Genomic DNA, 20805 nt, shown 5'->3' on the forward strand with positions numbered 1-20805 from the left:
ATTAAACTTAATGACCATTTACATTTAATTAGTGTTCAACTCAAACATTACTGACGAAATAGTACTTGTGTACAAATGAAATTGAATACGAAGATAGTGTGTATATGTTAATAGAGTATCAGTTGTAAACGTCCTTGTCCAACATTATATCAATAGTCCTAATGGTGGTCGTAATAGTAGTAATATTAAACACAACAAAAATGATCATGGTTTTAAATGCATCACAGTTCATTCTTAAATTTAAAAAAAAAACAACTGATTGAAATGTATTAAGTGGGTTAAATACTGTGAAAATGATACTTGCGAAAACAGTGAACAACCAAATAAAAATCTATAACTTTAGTGAAGAGATTTATACTGCTATGTAGTAGTTTGACATAAATGTAATTGTAAATTTAGGAAGTGGTATTATTTTAAACATGATCTAGGTGAATCATTTTCTCTATAAAATTTCCAGCTCCTCATAAATAGCCTGTAGCACATGCTATTCGAAGGCATTTGTTTGATTTCATTGCGCACATCATTTTCAAAGAAAATCGAGTGTTCCACGATCGCTTTCGTATTTACATGTCGTAATATCGGCCAAAAATAATACTCTTCAAATTTCATATAAACAGCCCGGTCAATTAGTTTGTTAGCTAATTTAATGTCATGTGCTAAGAGCTTTTTAAATGTTGCTGGCTCCAAGTTACCCATGAGACCAAAATGAAAATTATTCTTGGAATGAATGACTTCTGGTGAGTAATTTGGTAGATATTGTCTTAATATGAATGAGGCTTGCCTCAACTTTTTGGCGATGGACATTTGATATGTAAATAATGAAATAATTTCATAACCCGTGGGTTCTGTAGCCAATGCCGTTTTTGTTCGCCAGTCCACTGGACTATATCCTGTACAATTTCAAATAGATCATAATATATCTTTGTTTTCAGTTGTGTTTCATAAAATTTAACTAGTATTCTATCATCACTATCATTACCAACAGTGTTTATCTCGAACGATGATTTGAAACTCAACGAACAATTGTCCACTTGGTAATTGGACATTGAGTCTGTTTTGTAGGTTAATCTAATTGTCTGGCGCCATTTATAGTCCAGGAGCATCAACCACTGATCTAGCAGTTCCGCTAGAGTATTTGATGTTACCTTATTAATATTAGTCATTGAATGTTTGTTAATAAGAAGTTTGAAATCCCGAAATGCTTGTCTATATTTATCTAGGATTTGTAAACTCATAAGCAATTCTGTTTGTACGAGTTTTGCAAGTTTATTTTTCAGCATGCTACAGTGCTTAAGTTTTGCTTTGTGATGCAGTGTGTTGAAGTGATAGGCAGGCGCTTCTAAAACTAACATTTCTTGTGAACCTATTTTCACAGTATTACTTGAGGATGATGGAGATATTGTTGAGGTGCTATTTACGTCCGACTGATTGGAACCTTCTTTATGCATTGAAACGAAACGTTGGAAACTTGGGGAGTTTCTTTGTTTTTCAATAACAGCTAGTAATCCTTTTGGCTGGAATCCATAAACTTGCCACGTCGCTTCAGGTTGCCACAGTTGGTGAGTCCAACCGGAAGCTAATGTATAGGATTTCTCATCAATTACATTTAACGTTGGAGACGTTCCATCATAGATTGTTGCGTTAGTAAATGGATTAGAAAGGAAGTGTTTTTGAGATTCGTCGGTGATGTCGTCTTCAGTTAGTCGGCGTTCAAAGCCTATTCCATGCCTTGATGCTCTGAGGTGCCATTCACAGTTATCGGTTAGTGTCTGGTTAATTATACGCTGTGTAAAGAAGACAATAAATGATGAGTAAATGTACATGAAATAAACAACTTCTCATTATATGGCTTCAATGGATATTGAGTGTGTAAATATTTGAATTAAAAAAACTTTCAAATTCTCCTACTTTCTATTTGTTTTGTCAAGTCTTGTGAAGTTTTATCAAGCTTTTTATCAAACCTGAGAACGATAAATACTACTCATTATGAGTGCTTACCCTAATCAGTTTTTCGGGAATCGATAACTTAATCGGATTTCCAGTGAACGTCGAGAGTACATAGAATATGTAATCCAGTTGGAAAAGTAAACTGGTTAAATCCAGAGTCTTTTAAGATTAACATTTAAATACCAAAACAGAGACTCGCATTTGTGTTGCGCCTTAGAAGAATGAGATGATACTTTACGAATGAACAAAGTGGATCAATTCAGCGAAATAGTAGTTGAGGTAGTTAAGTGGATTGGATGTTTACAAACTCACATTAGCCTTGATAGATTGGTACTAAACTAATGATTGATATAGAATCAGACTATTGACACTTTCCAACTTATACTCCATCATCAAACAAATTTAAGGTTGACGAATTCCTCAATAAATGATGACTCAACTCGATGCTCATTAGTCACTTACTACCACATGAATATTCTGAAGTGCTATTTAAATGTCACCGCTCATTAAATAGATTGAAACAAGAGTAGGGAAACGCCTACCAAGGATGTTCAACACTATTCATGAACTGTTGAAATCTGACCATGCAGCTGAATAGCATAACTCCTGCTTAGGTCTGGGCACCCGGGAAGTATCACAGTCCACACACAAATCAAGTGACTTGTGTGGCGCATATATATTCTGATATGATGGAAAGAAAAGTCAATTTTCGATTGATTTACTCATTATGAGTTTAGTTCAAGGTTACTTCCATTTTGACTCAATATAATGATTACTCAATGTAGTATTTGTTCTCTTTTCTCGTATGATATTTTATTCTATATAATATGCGATATTCTTGTATTCCATTGACATGAACTATGCTCAGTATGTGATTTGTTATAAATGTGATTTCATTCTAATTATTAATCAAAATGGGTGTACAATCAATATATAAATGAGTGTATTTTCTAATAGGGTCGTCGTGTTTTGGGGTTAATAAATCATCACTTATACCAGTCTTTATCTTCTTACTTCCGCGTCGTGTGAACTGCAGAGGTCCCTCGTTCCGAGTATAAGTGGTAAGCGTTTCCGACATAACAATCAGCGACAACCAGATACAAAAAGTAGCATTAAAAGAACCAAGACAATAAGCATTCAAACGACAAGTTATAACATATTCGGTGCCTGTTGGTACCAAATGAATAATAATCGCATAACTAAGAAGCTAAAGCAAAACAGAATAGCACTGATTGCGTTTCAGTTTATAGTATTTATCCAGTTGGGATCAGTAAGTTGAAAACACTGCCTATTCTGTTCAATATTTTCATAACAATTGATGCAGATATCTGTCCAAGGTCAGTGATTCTTAAATTACCAAAATGTATTGAGGCAACTTCATAATTAAATAGTTACATACCTCTGTATAGACTGTCCCATTCAGATGCATACATATACATATGTTTTTGGCAAATTTACGCAGGATTACTCGCGATCCATCACGTGGTTGTAGTAACTTTTTAGTAAGTTGTCTTTGTTCATTGGCGTTGACCACTCAGCAATTATCGAAATCGTAATCAGTGCTAGTTGGACAGGAGAACAAAGGACAACAAAATTTAGCGTCGCAAACATATATAGACAAGAAAGAAACGCAAAGACAAAACGAATATGGTTTCACAAATATTGGAGTATGTCAGTTATTTCTTAACAACTATTTCGTTCTCTTGGAGAAACTAACAAAATGAAAGCCAAAACAAAATGAGATAATGTACTTTCACCTAATTTTCACTGATTCACTAGTGTCTGTCATTTTCTAGTTGTTGGACGGTTTAAATCTCAACATGACAGACTGTTAGTGATGCTTACATGGGAAGAATATTAACCGATTTAGAGAATTTAAAAGGAATAAAAGTGACTGAAAACACTGATTTCAGCAAGCATGCGCAAGGTGTCAAGTTGACGTCTTATTTAATTGCTTTGAAAGTAAAAGAGATACAATTGAGTAAATTGTGATACTCAATGGTAAACATTAAGCTTCTTTTAAGGTGTTATTCACAATGAAATAGATTCAGATTCGGATATACCATGAACTTAAGTAACTAGTGAATGTTGTTAGATATAAGTTAGTAGCTGTTCAATAAGTTTAGCCAGAATATCCAGAAAACCTGATTCGACTTACTTGAAGTGTGCGTTTCCCATTGTTCGTTAATAGCTCTCATGAGACCGTGACAAATGTTATGAGTTCAAGTCCTAGTGCTTCGGGATAATCTGAGTTGGTAAGGAGCTAAAATATGAACAACAACACTGGAGTGCAGGTGTGTTTGACTGAGAAATCCCGAATAAGAATTAGTGCACGTCCTAGATTCCACTATTAGTCACAGTCCAGTGTACTAGGAACGTGTAATTAGAAGGGAATATCGAGGCATCCATATATGATGTACACATACCAACAGAGACTTATAAATTGGAGTCCTGAATAAGGACAAGGTGAAATCACACGACTTTACTAATTAACCATTTCGAAGGGTAAGGGAGCGCTTTTTGTTTAACGATAGAACTAAGACTCTTTAATTCTCAATACTTATCTAATTAATCTTAATGTTTTATGGTTAACATCTTCAAATTTCAAATGGGAATTAATTATCCACTAACATGAGATGAAAATAAATACATCAAGTAAGTGAATCCACACATTTTTCTGATCAATCAATTAATCAGTTTGAGAAATTCTCATATTCATTATCGATGGGGCGGTAGTTAGTTGATTATCATGATGAGTTGTTATAATGAAGCGTTGATCTGTGGAGTTGACCACATGGGGAATATGATAGTTGTTATCAGTCGAGTTGAATGATAGTCACTCATTATGATAAATTAGTTGAGACTGAAAACGTGAACCGTTGGATTTCAAGTCAGTGGTCTTATAGTATTATTCCCACTAGCAGACGTTTAGGTCCTGGATTAGATCTCATATGTGGTCTTAAATAAAGGTTGTTGAGAATACGAAAGTTGTGACAAAACAGTTATTCAACGCTCCATTGGTTATCAACGGTCCTTCACTTGGTGCTAGTCCGTGATGTTAACCAATGATAATTCATCTTACAAAAAGAAGAATACTCACATGAATAAATACTTGTTAAAGTATCTACAACTACCAACGAAGATAGTGGCTGACATGTAGGTATATAGAGAAAAAAGCAAATTGCAAACAACTAAACAAATCAAATCCCCACACATAGTTTTTGTTCACTTTTGTCACGCCAGTTTCTTGTTTCGACATGTTTCCTTAATTTCTGTCATTCGATAATAAATTTCAGAAAAAAAGACCACCACTTTGTAGCAATAACTCTGGTGCATATTTTATGTTAGTTCAATATGCTGGTTCTAAAACTGTACAAGTAATAAATAAATGGGCATGTTCAATAATAGGCGATTGAGTTGAGGGTAATGTGGATCTTTGTGTTTATCTAATATAGTAACAGCCATAAAAGATAACACATTCTTTCTGATAATCGTGATAAAGATTTTAAAACATGGTAATAATTTCGTTTCCATAAAATAAATGAAACTTATTTAATATATTTGTTGCTATAATTATGAGTGTATGACAAATTGAATGATACGATAGATAAGCTTACATTCATTCACAGATAGATTAGGAATTTGTTTTATTTTAGGTTGGTCACTTGTTAGTTATGAATGGAAATAGTTTTATCCGAAAGTAATTTTAGATTAATAAAATTGTATAACAACTAGGAAATATTGACCAATCTCTACCTTCCACCCTATAACAATCATGTACTCAGTACTGATTAGTCCCTACAAGAAAATTTCCGGTGCTGAAAAATCTCTGGTGTGAGACAGGAATCACGAATTGACTGGAGTTACGAATGCAAAATATTGGGTAGTACTGATTCAGTGATCTGAAGGTTAACCAGTTGCTGTGATGGCCGAAGATTGTGGGCTCGATCTAAGCTTGTGTTGTTGATATACACTTAGGAGGAGTTCCGTAGTAGAACAAAACAGTTATCCAGTGCCTGCCGACCTTAAATAATTCATTAAACGAAGTCAATCAGCGGTGTAAACTACAAAATTGAGGAAATATTGGTCAGTTAATGCCACATGCACCAATCAAGGACATTCACATTGAGCGCTGAACAGTTAAGTCTACTTAAGCAATAATTTAAATTACAAGTCTATTGACTAATTTTGAAATGATGGAGAAAATTTGTAGATTAGGTGGATGCTTTGGAAGGTGTTTCATTCTCAAGGGGTTTATTTGTTTGTGAAGCTTCCATCGTTGTTGTGGACAGCATCACCAGTGTTGGGAAGACGAAGGAGAATTCACAACTAATAACTAACGTTTATTTAAACGTAAACTAACTTTTGTGGTCACTAGATTAAAAACAAATAGACTGTTCAGTATGTTTGTCTGGTTATTAGAGTTAAAAAATTGTCTTATTTGAGTAGAACAAAATCGTCAATTCGTTGTTCCTGGAAGTTATGGCTTGACCTCATTACAGAACCACTGTTCAGTTAAATGAGAGACAAGTGTATTAGTTTTACATCACGACCCCATCAATACAGAATATGTTCGGAATTATGTTTGTAGTCGAAGACGAATGTTTTTGATCTCTTTAGTTGAAGGTCATTTGAACTACTTATAAGTATACCAGATGTTATGACTAATAATTTTGCATACAAAACATCATATTATGAAAGAAAGTCTCTCAAAAGTATTACTGAGGCTTCAGGCAAAAGACTAGCTGTGTTTAGAAATGGAAAGTGAAGTAAACACTACTCCATACGGAGATCTATCTGGGAGTTGGATTTTGAGAATACTCTCTACTCTTTGCGAGTAGACAAGTCGCGGAATTCCCCACCATCTGAAATGGCCCAAACAACTTCCACAGAGTCTTTCAGGAAGAAAGTTGATGTGTTCTTAAAGACCTAGAACAGCATCCCATACTGACTTACTGGTATTTCTCTCAGTTGTACTTGTTTTATAAACCTAGGCCCCTCCCTATCTGGAGTAATCAGTGATCCATTGCTACTAGACACGATACCTGGTTCAGAGAAGGGCAGGCATTTGAACCACTTAACAATCTCAGAATTCAACTTGTTTCAACACACCATATTGACCGGACAAGGATTTAGAAGTATCCACTATCCTTTCGACTGTTATTTTTAGTCGTTTAGAGAGTTTTCGATCAATTGCCATTAACTTGGTTGTTTCAATTTTTGGAAAGAAATATTATCTGACAAAAATCAATGGTTGTTCCGTGAAAAGACCTATACATTATATATAAACATATGTCATAATAATAATAATAATAATAATAATAATAATAATAATAATAATAATAATAATAATCTGAAACTAATGTGAACACATCATAAATACAAATATCACTTAAATAATCGTTTTATGAATTTCCTAAATCCTATTTATAGAAATATGTTAATAAGATGCAAGTGTACTTTTTCTTTTGAGTTAATTTCCATATGATTAGAATATTACATAAACAAATAAACGTCTGATTAGTGTAAATGATATTTTTCCAAAGAAGAATAGTTTTTATTTCAGTTGAAAGATGAACTGTGTAGATCTCTTCATGGTCTATCATACGACAAGATGTTCACAACTATCAACAAAAATAAAGCAAGCAGACAGTAGGAATTAGTCAATTCAAAATCTAGTATATCTACCGAATGTATATGAATGCTATATATTTTGATTATTGTTATCCAGTCAACACTTTGATCAATCTATGCTCGAATGGAACAAAATCTGTCTGGTTAGTTAGTACGATAAAAGGCTAAATTGATACATGATGTCCATTCATATAATAGTTTGTGAAATAAAGAGGGAATGAAGAATATGATTAAAATTATAAGAAACCATACATAACGCTTAGGGTTGAATAAAGGATCTTCTAGATTAGTGTTCCTAAATTAATTATCATCCATGTATAATATTTCTTCTAAAAAGAAACCATTTAAATTGCACTTGGTCTTATCAACAAGATTTCGACTAGGAAATCCACTAGTTATGCACTCAAATTCATATTGTATTTCTATGGTCCATTCGATACCTCTATCACGATTTCCGACACGCTCTGAAGCCGTCGTGGGGTGGATAGTCTAGGTGGGTAATTCACAGAGACCTGTATACCCATGAACGTAAATCAAGTGGAAGGTCGCTGAGTTATTGTTTCTACTTAGTTTGTTGCCCTTTTCTAGTGTGCGATCATAGCCACACATGAATTCACTTAAATGTAACCAATCTCAAGCTAATTAACCATTAATGCTGATTACGTTACGAAACACTCACTAGGTAAAATGACCTGACATAATAGTGCATGCCGTTTGGTGTTAGCGAGTGAAAGTAAGCGACAGGAAACACTGGATATCACAGTCAGAGATGTTGTTACTGAGCTATATGTAACTCAGATTACCAATTGTAGGACTGTGACATTTACACACTGAGTGATTGCATCATCACAACCACTGCTGTTTTGTCTAGTTCTAACTGCTGATTTTCAAACACATAACGCAACAATAGTTTCAGACTATGAATTGTTCAGAAAATGATTTCACATAAGAGGAGTTTGTGCTTCGAAAATGATTCTAAGCGTGTGAGATGCGATATAGTAACATGTATTGTGCTCAACTCTCATTTTCCCGAAATCTTTCAGCTAAATGAAGAGTGTTGTATAGGGGTCTACCACATCGTGCAAATAGTCCATTCATAGTACCGGCTAATCGGAATCTGAATAGAGTACTGAAAATAACATTTGTTGTGGTGGTCAGTAATGCAAGCCTGAATTCCCAAACAGACATGTAGATTCTTAGTTTCAAATCGACCTTGTTGACAAATGCCAACAAGTACAAAATTCAAACCAAGAGTTCTTCTCTAAACGATTTGAAGAGTTAAGTTGAAGTCAACAATTACCACTTTTCTTTCAAGTCAGAAGTTTATGAAAGCTGAAAATAACAATGGTCAATTTTAGGACGATCTCGTCCTAACCGAGAGTTTTATTCCATTCTAGTTTATGGCCGTTCCCACATTGATCAGAATGGTGTTCGTGTATGTAAAAACGATAGTCATTTATTATGTTGTTTTATGTTACTGTCTAGAAACAATTAAGAATGACATTATGGTCATTCTACTTTCTATTAATAATCTTGTCATTATCACCATCACCATCATCATTATTATTATTATCGTCAAAATCAATTCATTGTAAACTGAATTATTCATATTATCATCTTCATTAATCTTCATTATTTCGTTTGTAAACACAAATAATACTTCTTTAATTAAACGTAACAATTGTCTACTTTGTTTTTTCGTGCTAATGTATAGTGGGATATTATTTTCCGCCAAAAAAAGCTAAACAATTTCAAAAAATTAATTCATTATCTCTATTTATGTCTTTATTTATGAAAAAGGAGATGAAATTGTGGTTAAAACTACAACTTAAATGTCTATACACATTAATAATTCATTAATCTGTGAGTGAAATTATAGGAGAGGACATTTCCAAAGTTATTAATCATGATCACTGTAGATAAATGTGCGAAGAAAACAATTTAAATTACTTAATAGTAGTATTTTGCTACTTATCAACAAACTATAGAAAAGTAGATGAATTTACAAATAACAATGCAGATGACCTGGCCCTTCTATCCCATACACATCAACAAATGCAAGTGAAGACAGTCAGTGTATCAGCAGTCTCTGTATGCAGCATTAGACCTCAACATACACAAGGGCTAAAGTAGGATCCTTAAATACAACACAGACATCACCAACACAATCACACTTGATGGAGAAATTCTGGAAGTGGTGCGAAAGTATTACGTAGTTGGACAGCATCATCGATGAACAAGAAGGATCCGATGCAAATGTAAATGCAAAGATTGGCAAAGTAAGGGATGCACTCGTACAGTTGAAGAACATATGGAACTCAGAAAAACCATCAACCAATATCAAAGTCACAATCTTCAATGTGAACGTCAACACAATCCTACTGTACAGAGATGAAACGTGGAGAACTACCACAACCATCATCAAAGAGGCAGAAGCATGTATAATCAAGTGTCTACTCAAGATACTAAATGTCCGTTGACCGGATACCATCAACAACAACCTAATGTGGGAGAGAACAAACTAGGAAAAGACGTTGGAAGTGGCTAGGACATTCATTGTGGAAACCATCAAATTGCTTCACGAGGCAAGCACTAACTCGGAATCCTGAAGGGAAACTGAAAACTGGAAGACCAAAGAACACACTGAGCCGAGAATTGGAGACAAACATGAACAGATTGAATATCAACTGGAAAGGATTTCATAGGACAGAGCAGGATGGAGAATGCTGATTGTCGGCTTATGCTCCTCCAGGAGGAGTAACAGGAGCAAGTAAGTGAGTAATGTAAACAAAATTGAGCATCTGCAATGACAGTGTAAAGAACGTGTGGATCATCATCATTATGGTGCGAAATAGCTATTCTAGTGACATTCTGAAACGATAAAATTAAAAGATCAAAATATGAATGAACGTTTAGGGTTATAGGAGTATGTGCTCTTTCATTTGATATATTCAATACATAGTGACTAAATACATTTCTGGTTTTTAGATTCTTTTTCTTTCTTGAGAATTATCGGCTATAACTAAAGCTTGAAAAATGTCAGTCCAGTGTTTCAAAAGTACTTAAACTACGTTTAAAAATCCCAAACGTTTGCAGTTGCAAAGAACGAGCACAAAATGAGGCAAACTAACTTTGTATACAAAAATAGGTTCATTAGAATATATATTACTTATTGATTAGTGATTTTTAAAGCCGGAAAGTTCTGCCAATCTTTTAAACCAATCCACACACACACACACCATTTTGAATAAATTTGCATAAATCATATTTTAGTGTTTTTTCATGACTGTCATGGGTATTCACCATAAGGTTTCCGAGCTTGTTTTTTGCATATTGCCGAATCTATCGGAATCCATGTTCACAGACTTCACCTTTATACTAGAAAGAACTGTAGTACAACCACTCTCTCTGCTTTAACCATCGATATATATGAGTGTGTTTCAGTCGAACTTTGCCTAACCCCATTCATTCAAATAAATTTCTAATTCCTTTCCCTTTCGTGTTTTTACATGTTCCTACCATGGAATTGACTTTTTATCAAAATATTCTGTTAACTATTCTTTTTAACTATCACGTAATCTAACCACTGTTTAACTGAGTTTTTCAACTTTTACAAATAACTACCTCAGTTGTCACAATAATCTTTCTTCCAACTACTCAATTAAACACTTCATATTACTTTATGATCACTGTGAAATTATATAACTATAATGTTATACCACTACTCAATTATTACTATCATTACTGTCGTTATCACTATTATATTATTGTTATAAATCATACATGTATATCAGTGAAGAGCCATAATGGAAAACTGGTTGGAAAAAGACTTGTCTCTATTCATTTTGTTTTACCAAATTTGTAAATGAGATTTTTCACTGTACTGAATGAAATCTGTGGAGCAAAAGTCAAGGTTGAAGGTTCTCAATGAGTATCTGAAGTGCAATGCGAGGTTGAGTGAAGAAAAGATAAATGTTAATTTTATAGAACAGAGTATGTAGACTAGTCTGTATCCAAAAATATACTAGAAGTGTTTTAGTACCTCTAGAGTTCGACCAAATGGAAGGACCTTTAAATGGTATGCTTTAAACCAAATCGGTTCTCGGAATCCATATATTATTATTGCAATGTTAAAATATTGTAAATGAGAGAGTTTGTGCTGTTGAAGAACTTCCTGATAGCTTAAAAGAACAATTTTCGGACTGCGTGAGGATAGTGGTTGATACAAGAAAAGAAAGGAAACGTACTGAGTTGAAGAAAAGCCAGGACAGACAGACTCAACAAATACTATTTCCATCTAACTGAAGTCAGTATGAACACAATTTTCCCAGTGTTGATCTCAACTGTCCTGAGTTGGGAACTTGTCACTACGCCTTAAGTTTTGTGACATTAAGAAACGGATCAATCAAACGGGCATTGAGACTCAGTGTGAAAATCCTTTTCACGCAAAAGTTAGAGCTACTGACTTCAACGAAAGATGATGTCGAAAGGTTTAAATCAGTACTAGTGAACTACTGGTTTAGATAATTAAATGGTGGACACATCAATATTGAAATCCTAAATGGAATTCACCATAACTATTGAGGAAAGAAGTTGATCAACAATCAATGCAAGCAAGTATTTGGATGGATGATAAGTGCTCAAATACACTTGAAAGAATTGGATAGGATGTCATAATGAAATGATATTTATTTGTACAATTGATTTGTTCGAGATGAGAAAATAAATGTTGGTAGGACTCATCTGAGTTATGCACAAGCTAATAAGTTCAGTTGGTTCATGATTTTCAAAGTAAGTATTCACAAATGGAAAAGATGAGAAATGAATTTCTCATTACAGGACTGCGATTTTTTGGAAAGTGAAACAATATACAGTTTTGGGGAGACTCTCAGAAGTAATCTAAATATTGGATTGAGACCAGTGGAGATATTTTTATCACTGAGTATGACAAGGAGGATTTACAAGAACATGGGGAGAGAAAACAGTTGTGTGTTACACTCGTTGTGTGCTAATCATAGTTAATAAAGTGTAAAACATTCATTCGCATTGTTTATTTATATTACTAAAGCCGTTGTGGATTAATCACAGACTCTTTTATATTCAATGGTCGACTTTAAACCCTCTAATTGCTAAGACGTTTACAAATCTTAGTAAGGCGGAGTTGCACCGTTTGTCAATTGCTTAGATTAGGTTCATAATATTAACCTTGTATCTCATGTTCAGTAGATGAAGTGAGATCAAACTAATGATAGTATTTTGAGTTTTGAGTAACAGATAGTTAGGGATATATTAAATCGTGAATAAACCTGTCCGGTTCTCTATCTTAACGCACCTACTATTGTACATTCAAATGAATTGGTATGTGCAGTTCATATTGAAACATGGTGAGCATTTCTATACCATTTACTTTGTTAAACAATATGTGGATTACACCAGAATTAATTTCACTGTAAGAAATATACTATTTTAGGTTTATTTTAGGCTTCCATGGAATTATATCATGCGAAAGAATCAATCGGAGAAATACATACTTTTTGTCAGGTTTATTTAATTCAGTCATCATTTACGTAGATGTACTTATGAATATCATATATTATGTGATGAAATTAACAGAACAATTAGTTTATGGTGTAGCTGAAGAGGACGTGATCCGATACAATAAGTTAATTGAATTCTACAAACATAGACAATTTTATCATGTTTATAACTCACCTTTAACTGACAAACAGTGGTAAGTATTACATTTTCATTTTGTTAATTTCCTTAAAACTCATCAAAATCAAATCATTATTACCAATGGATTTTGTGTTATTTCTCGACAAAAACCAACTTTCTGCAGTTATCTAACCGGAGATAATCTGGAATAAGTTTTCTTAGATTTTTTCTACTCAAAGTGAAGTTATATTCTATCAAATCACTCTTGCACATAACACAGTTACTTCGAATACAAGAAAAGTATATGAAACGATTTTGTGGATGATGAAATAAATTACGTCGTATAATACATAGTGCATGTATGCATAATTACTGGTCACCCATATCCATGAAGGTTTCATATATGTGGAGATATGCTCTTTTCTCACTTCGACTGATTCTATTGAGGACAGAGATCGACCATTAAGCAGTCACACTTGTAGAATAAATTTATTTTCCGACTAACAGTAAAAACAGTAGCCAGATTAAAGGCCAACAATTTACTTACAATCAATCTACTTTCCATTTGATCTTCGTATATTTAAACATGAACATGAGTTTTCACCATACTGTTATCATCATCACTATCATTACTGTTATTGTTATCGTTGTTGCCATTTTCACTAATTTTCCTCCATTTTTTTGAATGTTACTATCCATGATTGTTATCTCATCATATTTAGATGCAGAGTTTAATCTTATAATTTTAGTCTAAGTGCCAATAATCATGATAAAAACAATAATTAATGTAAGAAGCGACAAAAACATCTTAAATCCCATTTATTTTTTGACAACAACGATTAGAAGTAAAATGTAAAAGTTTTGTTTTTAACATTTTTGTTCATTTGAGAAAATGGTTGTACCACCCACTACATGGTCAAATCAAACAAAACATGAAAATGAAAAAAGGAGATCGGATAGCTTTAGACACCATGCGACATTGTTAAATATGCCGTTTTGCTAATTGTAAAAAAATGTATTAGAGATCATGTGGATTGCGACCAGTGAGTGGAATCCAGGTTGTGCGTTTTATCCAACTTGGGACTCATCAATTTTAGTTACTTACATTCTAGTGTTGATGTTTACATTACGATTCGAACCCAGTACATTTTGCTTGTTTACATACTCTAAAACTACGTGGTACAAAAGGATTAGATCTAGCCAACACACTCAGTATCCACATATAACTACAGTACTGATCGAATTCAATGATAAATGTAAACAATGGGACGATGTAAACTCTTATTAATAACATGTAAAACATGAGTATATGTATCACTTCAAAATAAATTTATCATGTCAATTCATTCGAGTATGGCATGACATTTATTCTGATAAAAGAATTTTTTAAAAAATAGTGAAAAACAGTAGAAGGAATTCAGAATGAGCAATTCAAGTGAAACAAGAGATAGTGTTCTCTCAAACTATAGAGTTTTGGAAACTTTCACCTTGAAAATAGCTTCTTCGTTACTGAGTGATTGGTGGAGGAGTACTGAATATCAAGGGACACTAGACAGCTAGGTTTATCTCATTCGAAACATACAATAGTGTGTCATCAACCTCCACTCTAGAGATAGAACTCAACACCTTCAGAGTTCTTGAAAACTACATTAAGTGAAGACCATTCGATTGGAATAAAATGACTTACGTTTCCATTTTAACATATGGCGAGACAGTCATTCGATGAAATCAGTTTAACAAATCTTCTCTTCCCATCCGAAAATGTGGCACTTTCATGTTTCAAAAGCATTTCTGCACAGTACTTACTGTCACACCTATTCTGTACACAATTTTGTTCTTTTGATTAATCTTACTGAGCGATTACTGATATTATACGGTATGTTCCACTATGTTCTAAGAATGTGGAATATTTGACGTGCGATTTGTACCCAGTCATGTAACCTGCCTACAGTGATTCAACATTGCTTTAATTCCATCCTCTAATCTACATGCCCTTTAATTTTACATTCAAATCACGCATAAAAGAAAACAGTCAGCCGAAATGCAATCGATGTTACCATTGATTTGAAACACCTCACTTGTGATCGCATAAACACGATTCAACACATCAAACGTAAGAACATTTATTATCAAAAATAAGATGAGAGTGTTGTGAATTGTCATAATGAGATGGGAGAAGCTTCTCTATAGATCAGTCGGATTACTAATTGAAAATATGCAAATCACAAAACGTTCTCATTGACTTTAATATTCCCAATGCAACCTTGCAACTTTGTTTAGTGGAAAGTTGCTTTAAATTCCCTCATCATTCTGAGAACAACTTGAAACATATTGGATGAGTTTACGACCATATTTGTTAAAAACAATACTCACTACCGAATATGAAAACCACTACACATTTGGTGAGAAGCGTACATTTCTGAGTTTGGAAAATGATAGAACGTGTACACTCTTTAACTATCTGATATGAGAAAAGGCATCTCTTGTGTTTATCTTATCATAATCGACAATCCTCACTCTAAATTTCAATACCCCAGACATGAATTAAATAATGTGAAACAAATAATTAGATTAAGCTCTCACTCTCTGGGACTCTGGTTAGATAATAAAATCTGGTATGTAGACAACTGAACAAAAAGAATAAATTGTGATTTCTTCCTCTTCAAATGATTGTAAAATAAGTGAATGAACCATGCGGAAGATGTGTTTCATTTATTGCACCAGACGTTTGATTCAATATATGATAAGTGTAAGTGTAAGAACAATTACGTGTACATACCTTAACATGGAAGAATTTTGATTGATTGATTGATTGATTGATTGATTGATAAAGATCACATGATGAAAGACTGAACTAATAAATAAAATCAACCTTGTCTAGTTACATAGTCTGGGTCACTTGTCAAGGAGAAACTGAACCGATGATAAAGAAATTGTTTGTTACTACTGAAACGTTCTTTTGATGGATTGATGTGATAAGTTGTGATAGATTATGATTTGTGGGGTTATCAAACACAATCTATGTACAAGACATATGGAGGTTTGTCCTCAGAAGTAAATTGATTTACAATTCAACTGACTAGTTACACACAATTAAATACATCCCATACACATTCAAAGCTATTTTACGTCAACGTTGAAACAACCAAACATAGTAATAGATATCAATGAAAATTCTTGATTAAGTGGCTTTCGATTGGTAATTAACATGATATTAAGAATTTCGGAAGACACAATCCAAACAAGACGACTACTATCTCTACCGAAACATTGCTGTTCGATGTTGTAAACTGTCATGTTGTTAGATATTGGTGGATTGATTCCACTCCTTTTATCTGAACAGTAAAATGTTGTGAAAAAATATCTAAACCATGAGATCATTATCGAAATAGCTTAATAATGCTTTCAACTGAAAAAACTCCAAACCACAGGTAAACGACCACCAAATGGTGCATGATCTTACATAAAACTGGTATATTGAATTTTACTTTGACAGTCTAGTGATAAAATAACAAGCCACTTTTACACACCTACTCTCACAATAAAAATACACCATTTATGGGTTAAGAGATGTTATCAACGGATATCTGATAGTAATTCATCACCCGCAAAACAAATAGACCGAAACTTTACACTAAATAATGAATCGAGTGAATTTGAACACAACCCTACAACTACAATAAACATTTAGCAACTAAAATTTCAATGTTACATCACTTGAGAATTTAGGATACTTCACTAATGAATCAAACAGACAAGATTTTATAGTTTATGTCATGAACTAGTCATGAACATTAGTTAGACGACCATCGACAACTAGGGAGCACTAGACATACGTGTCTTATTAGTGTGTGGGATCTCGCTACAAACCCTCTACATAGATAAAATACTGTGTTATAATCACTCATTTTCGTAATTCGTCTGATCAATAAAGGCTTTGGATGAAAGAATACTGAATAACTAATCAGGATTTACATAATTAATTCACATTTTACAAAGCACACAAATGTGATTAACATGGGTGGCTTTATTATTTCTAATCTGTAATTAAAGTTTTAAACAAAATAATACATAATAGTGATTTCAGACAAATTTCATTTATTTCCTAGTCAAAAGTGTAGACTAGATTATCAAAAACTAACATTTCGAGAATCGGTTTATGCAAGAATAACAATCGTCTGTAAGTACATGTAATTAGAGATACAAAATAATTTTTGTAAGCAACAAATATCTTAACAACGACATAAGCCTTTCTTTGTTTCTTAAGACAAAATCGAGTTGTAGCCATTCTCCCGTAGGATCATGCCATTCAGAATTATTGTATGTATATATACTAAACAAGCACTGATTAGATGAAATCATTCTAACGTGATATTTTTTAATAGTTTATTTTGTATCCAGGGTATTGTAAATCAAGTGTGTGTGCATTTACACACATGTTAGTGTACGTGTGTACAATTACAATCCAGACATATCGCTTTTAATTAACATTAGGTTGAACTTGATTTTTCTCATCTGTAATATTTCCTTCCAAATTTACGTTAGTTTATTGAATGTAGGTAAGTGGAAGATTTGATGGAGTAATTTGTATGTAAGTGTAAACAACGAACTTCTGTTTCACTAACTTTTACATGTTCAGTGATAAGTGAATTTTCCCGGTACTATAACAGTATAATCATCATAATTGTTTCTGATAATCACATAAAATGAAATCACATTTTGACTTAATGATCTGTAGTCTTGATTGGACTAGTTTTTCACTGAAAGTATCACGATTGACAGCTTGGTAACGTGTATCCAGTTCTCATACTCTTTGATTTTCATCAACGTGTCTTATGAAAAATTTAAAAGATCTAAAATAGATTGCATTGGCAAGCAACTCCCTGATTAAATAGCATTGGAGATATCATAATTATCTCCTACAGAATTCGTTTGTTTGTTTACTACTTTGGTAAAAACCATACGTGTCTGTGTGAATTAAAAGAGAAATAGCACTTGATCTGTGGGTCAGATGAATCTTGAAGAGAGAAAGCTAATTTAGTAATCTTGAACCATAGACTGTGAAGAAAGTAAGTCTTCATTGATCGAGAAAAATTGAGTCGAAATAAGATGCAAATATACTGCACTGCTACGTAGCTACAAGCTGATAAACATATCGTGGTATTCTAGAATATTCTAACATACCACTTCAATCTACCTGGTGAATAATAAATGGCGGTACTCAGCAATTAACGTTAAATTATAAGAACATTCCCGATGATAACGGTAACCGATAAGAGTTCAAATCTTTGAGAAAAATTCAACTTGGTTGAAATTGAAAATGATCCAACCGTTTTGTTAATCGCCTCATACAAGTTTTTTTTATTATTACTCAGTTTTCATTATTATGACTTTTATGTATGTCGTTTTTCTTCAAATCTGTCAGGTGGACAAATATCTCTGGTTATTCCGACCCGTATATTATTTCCAAACTTATATTATTCTCTTACCCCTTGATTTGATAATAAGAGTCTCGAATCAATTTATAATGCAATCTTTTCTATCCTTCCGTAGACACATATTTTCCATATAACTATAAATACGAATGTGCAGCTTAAGTAAATGATTTCATCGAAAAGAAAATTCTCTTTGCAAAATTCCCTTTATTTTTATGCAATGACACAATGGGTCATTTTAATCACAGCTTTCTTTGTTGTAATTAAGACACACATTTTATGTGAGAGCTAGTGATACTAATCAGTTGTCTAAATCAAACTGAATAGAATCGAATCGAATGTAAAACAGCTGTTGGCCCAGTCTTACTTTGTTTCTTGTACCTGTTAGTTAATCAAATCAATCATCCCTAACAATTGACTACGTCATCATGCCTTAAACAGTGAAAATGAATTTGAAGAATTTCATCACATTTAAACACTTTCTACAACGTCAAACAACAAAACAGTCATTTCAATATGATTGATTCACTCATTACAACTGTATCATTGGTGGTCGTCAGTGGAGGCCCGAGACAGTAAATGAAAATAAACCAGATGTGTTAACATTCTGTCTTCTTATATAGTGCTTGATTAAGGCTAAACAAAATTATCAATATGTTGACAGAATACTGTTTTTTAAGAAAACATTTATAACTTTGCTTGTCATCAATCTTATCTTCCTATTTCTGATTTGCTCCATAAAAGTCACATTGACAATAACAGACGAGATAATTAAATGTTTATAAAGCGAGAAATGTGAACTTATCTATTGGAGTACTAACGAACATTAAGCATAAAACACTAAACACTGAACGAGAAACGTTCTCTACCTAGTGGAAAATTCAAAAACATTCTAGCATGGTGTTATGAAATAATTAATCTATCAGACTGCTTTCTTCTTACTATTTCACACTCTCTTTCCGTCGCCTTCCCGTGCTATATAATATACATGTGTATTTAGTTTACAGTTATCGGATATATATGTATATAGATACATATTGACCTCCATGTAACTATCTGTTTCCAGGGTCCTTCATTATTTCCCACATCATCAGATTGTTGGTTTATTAGCTGAATAAGACCGAAATAGGATAATTTGTTTTATAAGCGAAATTGATAGAAAGAAAAACATTGTGTCGGTGCACACACACAACTAGATACACACCTTGCAGTGTGTTGACACGTAGACATTACATACACGTACACAAGCGAATGTATACAATTATATCCTGACAAATTTTCAGCATCTCTGTAAGTGTATTTTATTTCCAACTTTAAATCAAATTGGCTTTTGATTGCATCTCGTCTACAATTCACTTGTTGTGGTTCAGATTAGATGTGTGTTTCATTGTATGCACACATACACTAAAGTACAATGGAACAATACTGGTCTAATTTAGTTATTATTTTTGTTGTGTACATGACACAACTGAATACAAGAGGTGTTAAAATATATCGAGAAAATGAGTGATGCAACTGTAAATACAAAGAAGGAATAATTGGTTGGCTGAGTAGACAACATGGGAGAAAAACCCACAGAATCTATTTCTTCATTGTACAATCGTTAATATCAGACATGCAGTACACAAAGTATGATACAAATAAATTAAAACATTTTGATTAATTTTAATTAACTAATCAACTAGATAGAGAACTAGCACAATAAAAAATTACAAGTTAAATAACAATGCCTAGTCATGCAAAATCAACTAATTAAATGGTAATGAAAGAAATTTTCGGGTTCAATGATAAAAAGTCATTAAATTATATGATATCCGGTATGATTATTTTATGAAATGTATACACAAATGTCTGTGACATTTTGCCCACACACTCTCCCTCTCACCTTTGTAATTGTATGCACTTTAAGAAATAGATTGTAATTTACAAATAACTAAACACTATCGAATTACTTTCTTGTCTCAAAAATGATTAATGCATGAATGAAGAAATGAATAAGGGTGAACTCATTCATTATAGGTTCTGTCAGGATAAATGTTGTAACTTATATTTCCTAATACAGAAATAATTGTAAAACATTATAGTTGTCTAAAAATTATCGGGTTTACAAAAAATAACATTTGGCTGAAGCGAC

General features: G+C 33.1%; 1 protein-coding gene across 1 annotated transcript in view; it reads right to left on the reverse strand.

Annotated features, from left to right (window-relative positions):
- Window positions 1-1687: 1687 nt before the first annotated feature.
- MS3_00007101 (uncharacterized protein) overlaps window positions 1688-20805 on the reverse strand; it is a 31495-nt gene continuing 12377 nt past the window's right edge. Inside the window, exons 2-3 of the mRNA XM_051215358.1 lie at window positions 3347-3509; window positions 1688-1784 (exon numbers count right to left, since the gene is read on the reverse strand). Of these exons, the coding sequence (XP_051073666.1) occupies window positions 3412-3509 (98 nt within the window). The 3' untranslated portion in view covers window positions 1688-1784; window positions 3347-3411. The remainder of the gene's footprint in view (window positions 1785-3346; window positions 3510-20805) is intronic.

Source organism: Schistosoma haematobium, chromosome 1 (genome assembly GCF_000699445.3).
Source record: "Schistosoma haematobium chromosome 1, whole genome shotgun sequence".
NCBI classification, from domain to species: Eukaryota; Metazoa; Platyhelminthes; class Trematoda; order Strigeidida; family Schistosomatidae; genus Schistosoma; species Schistosoma haematobium.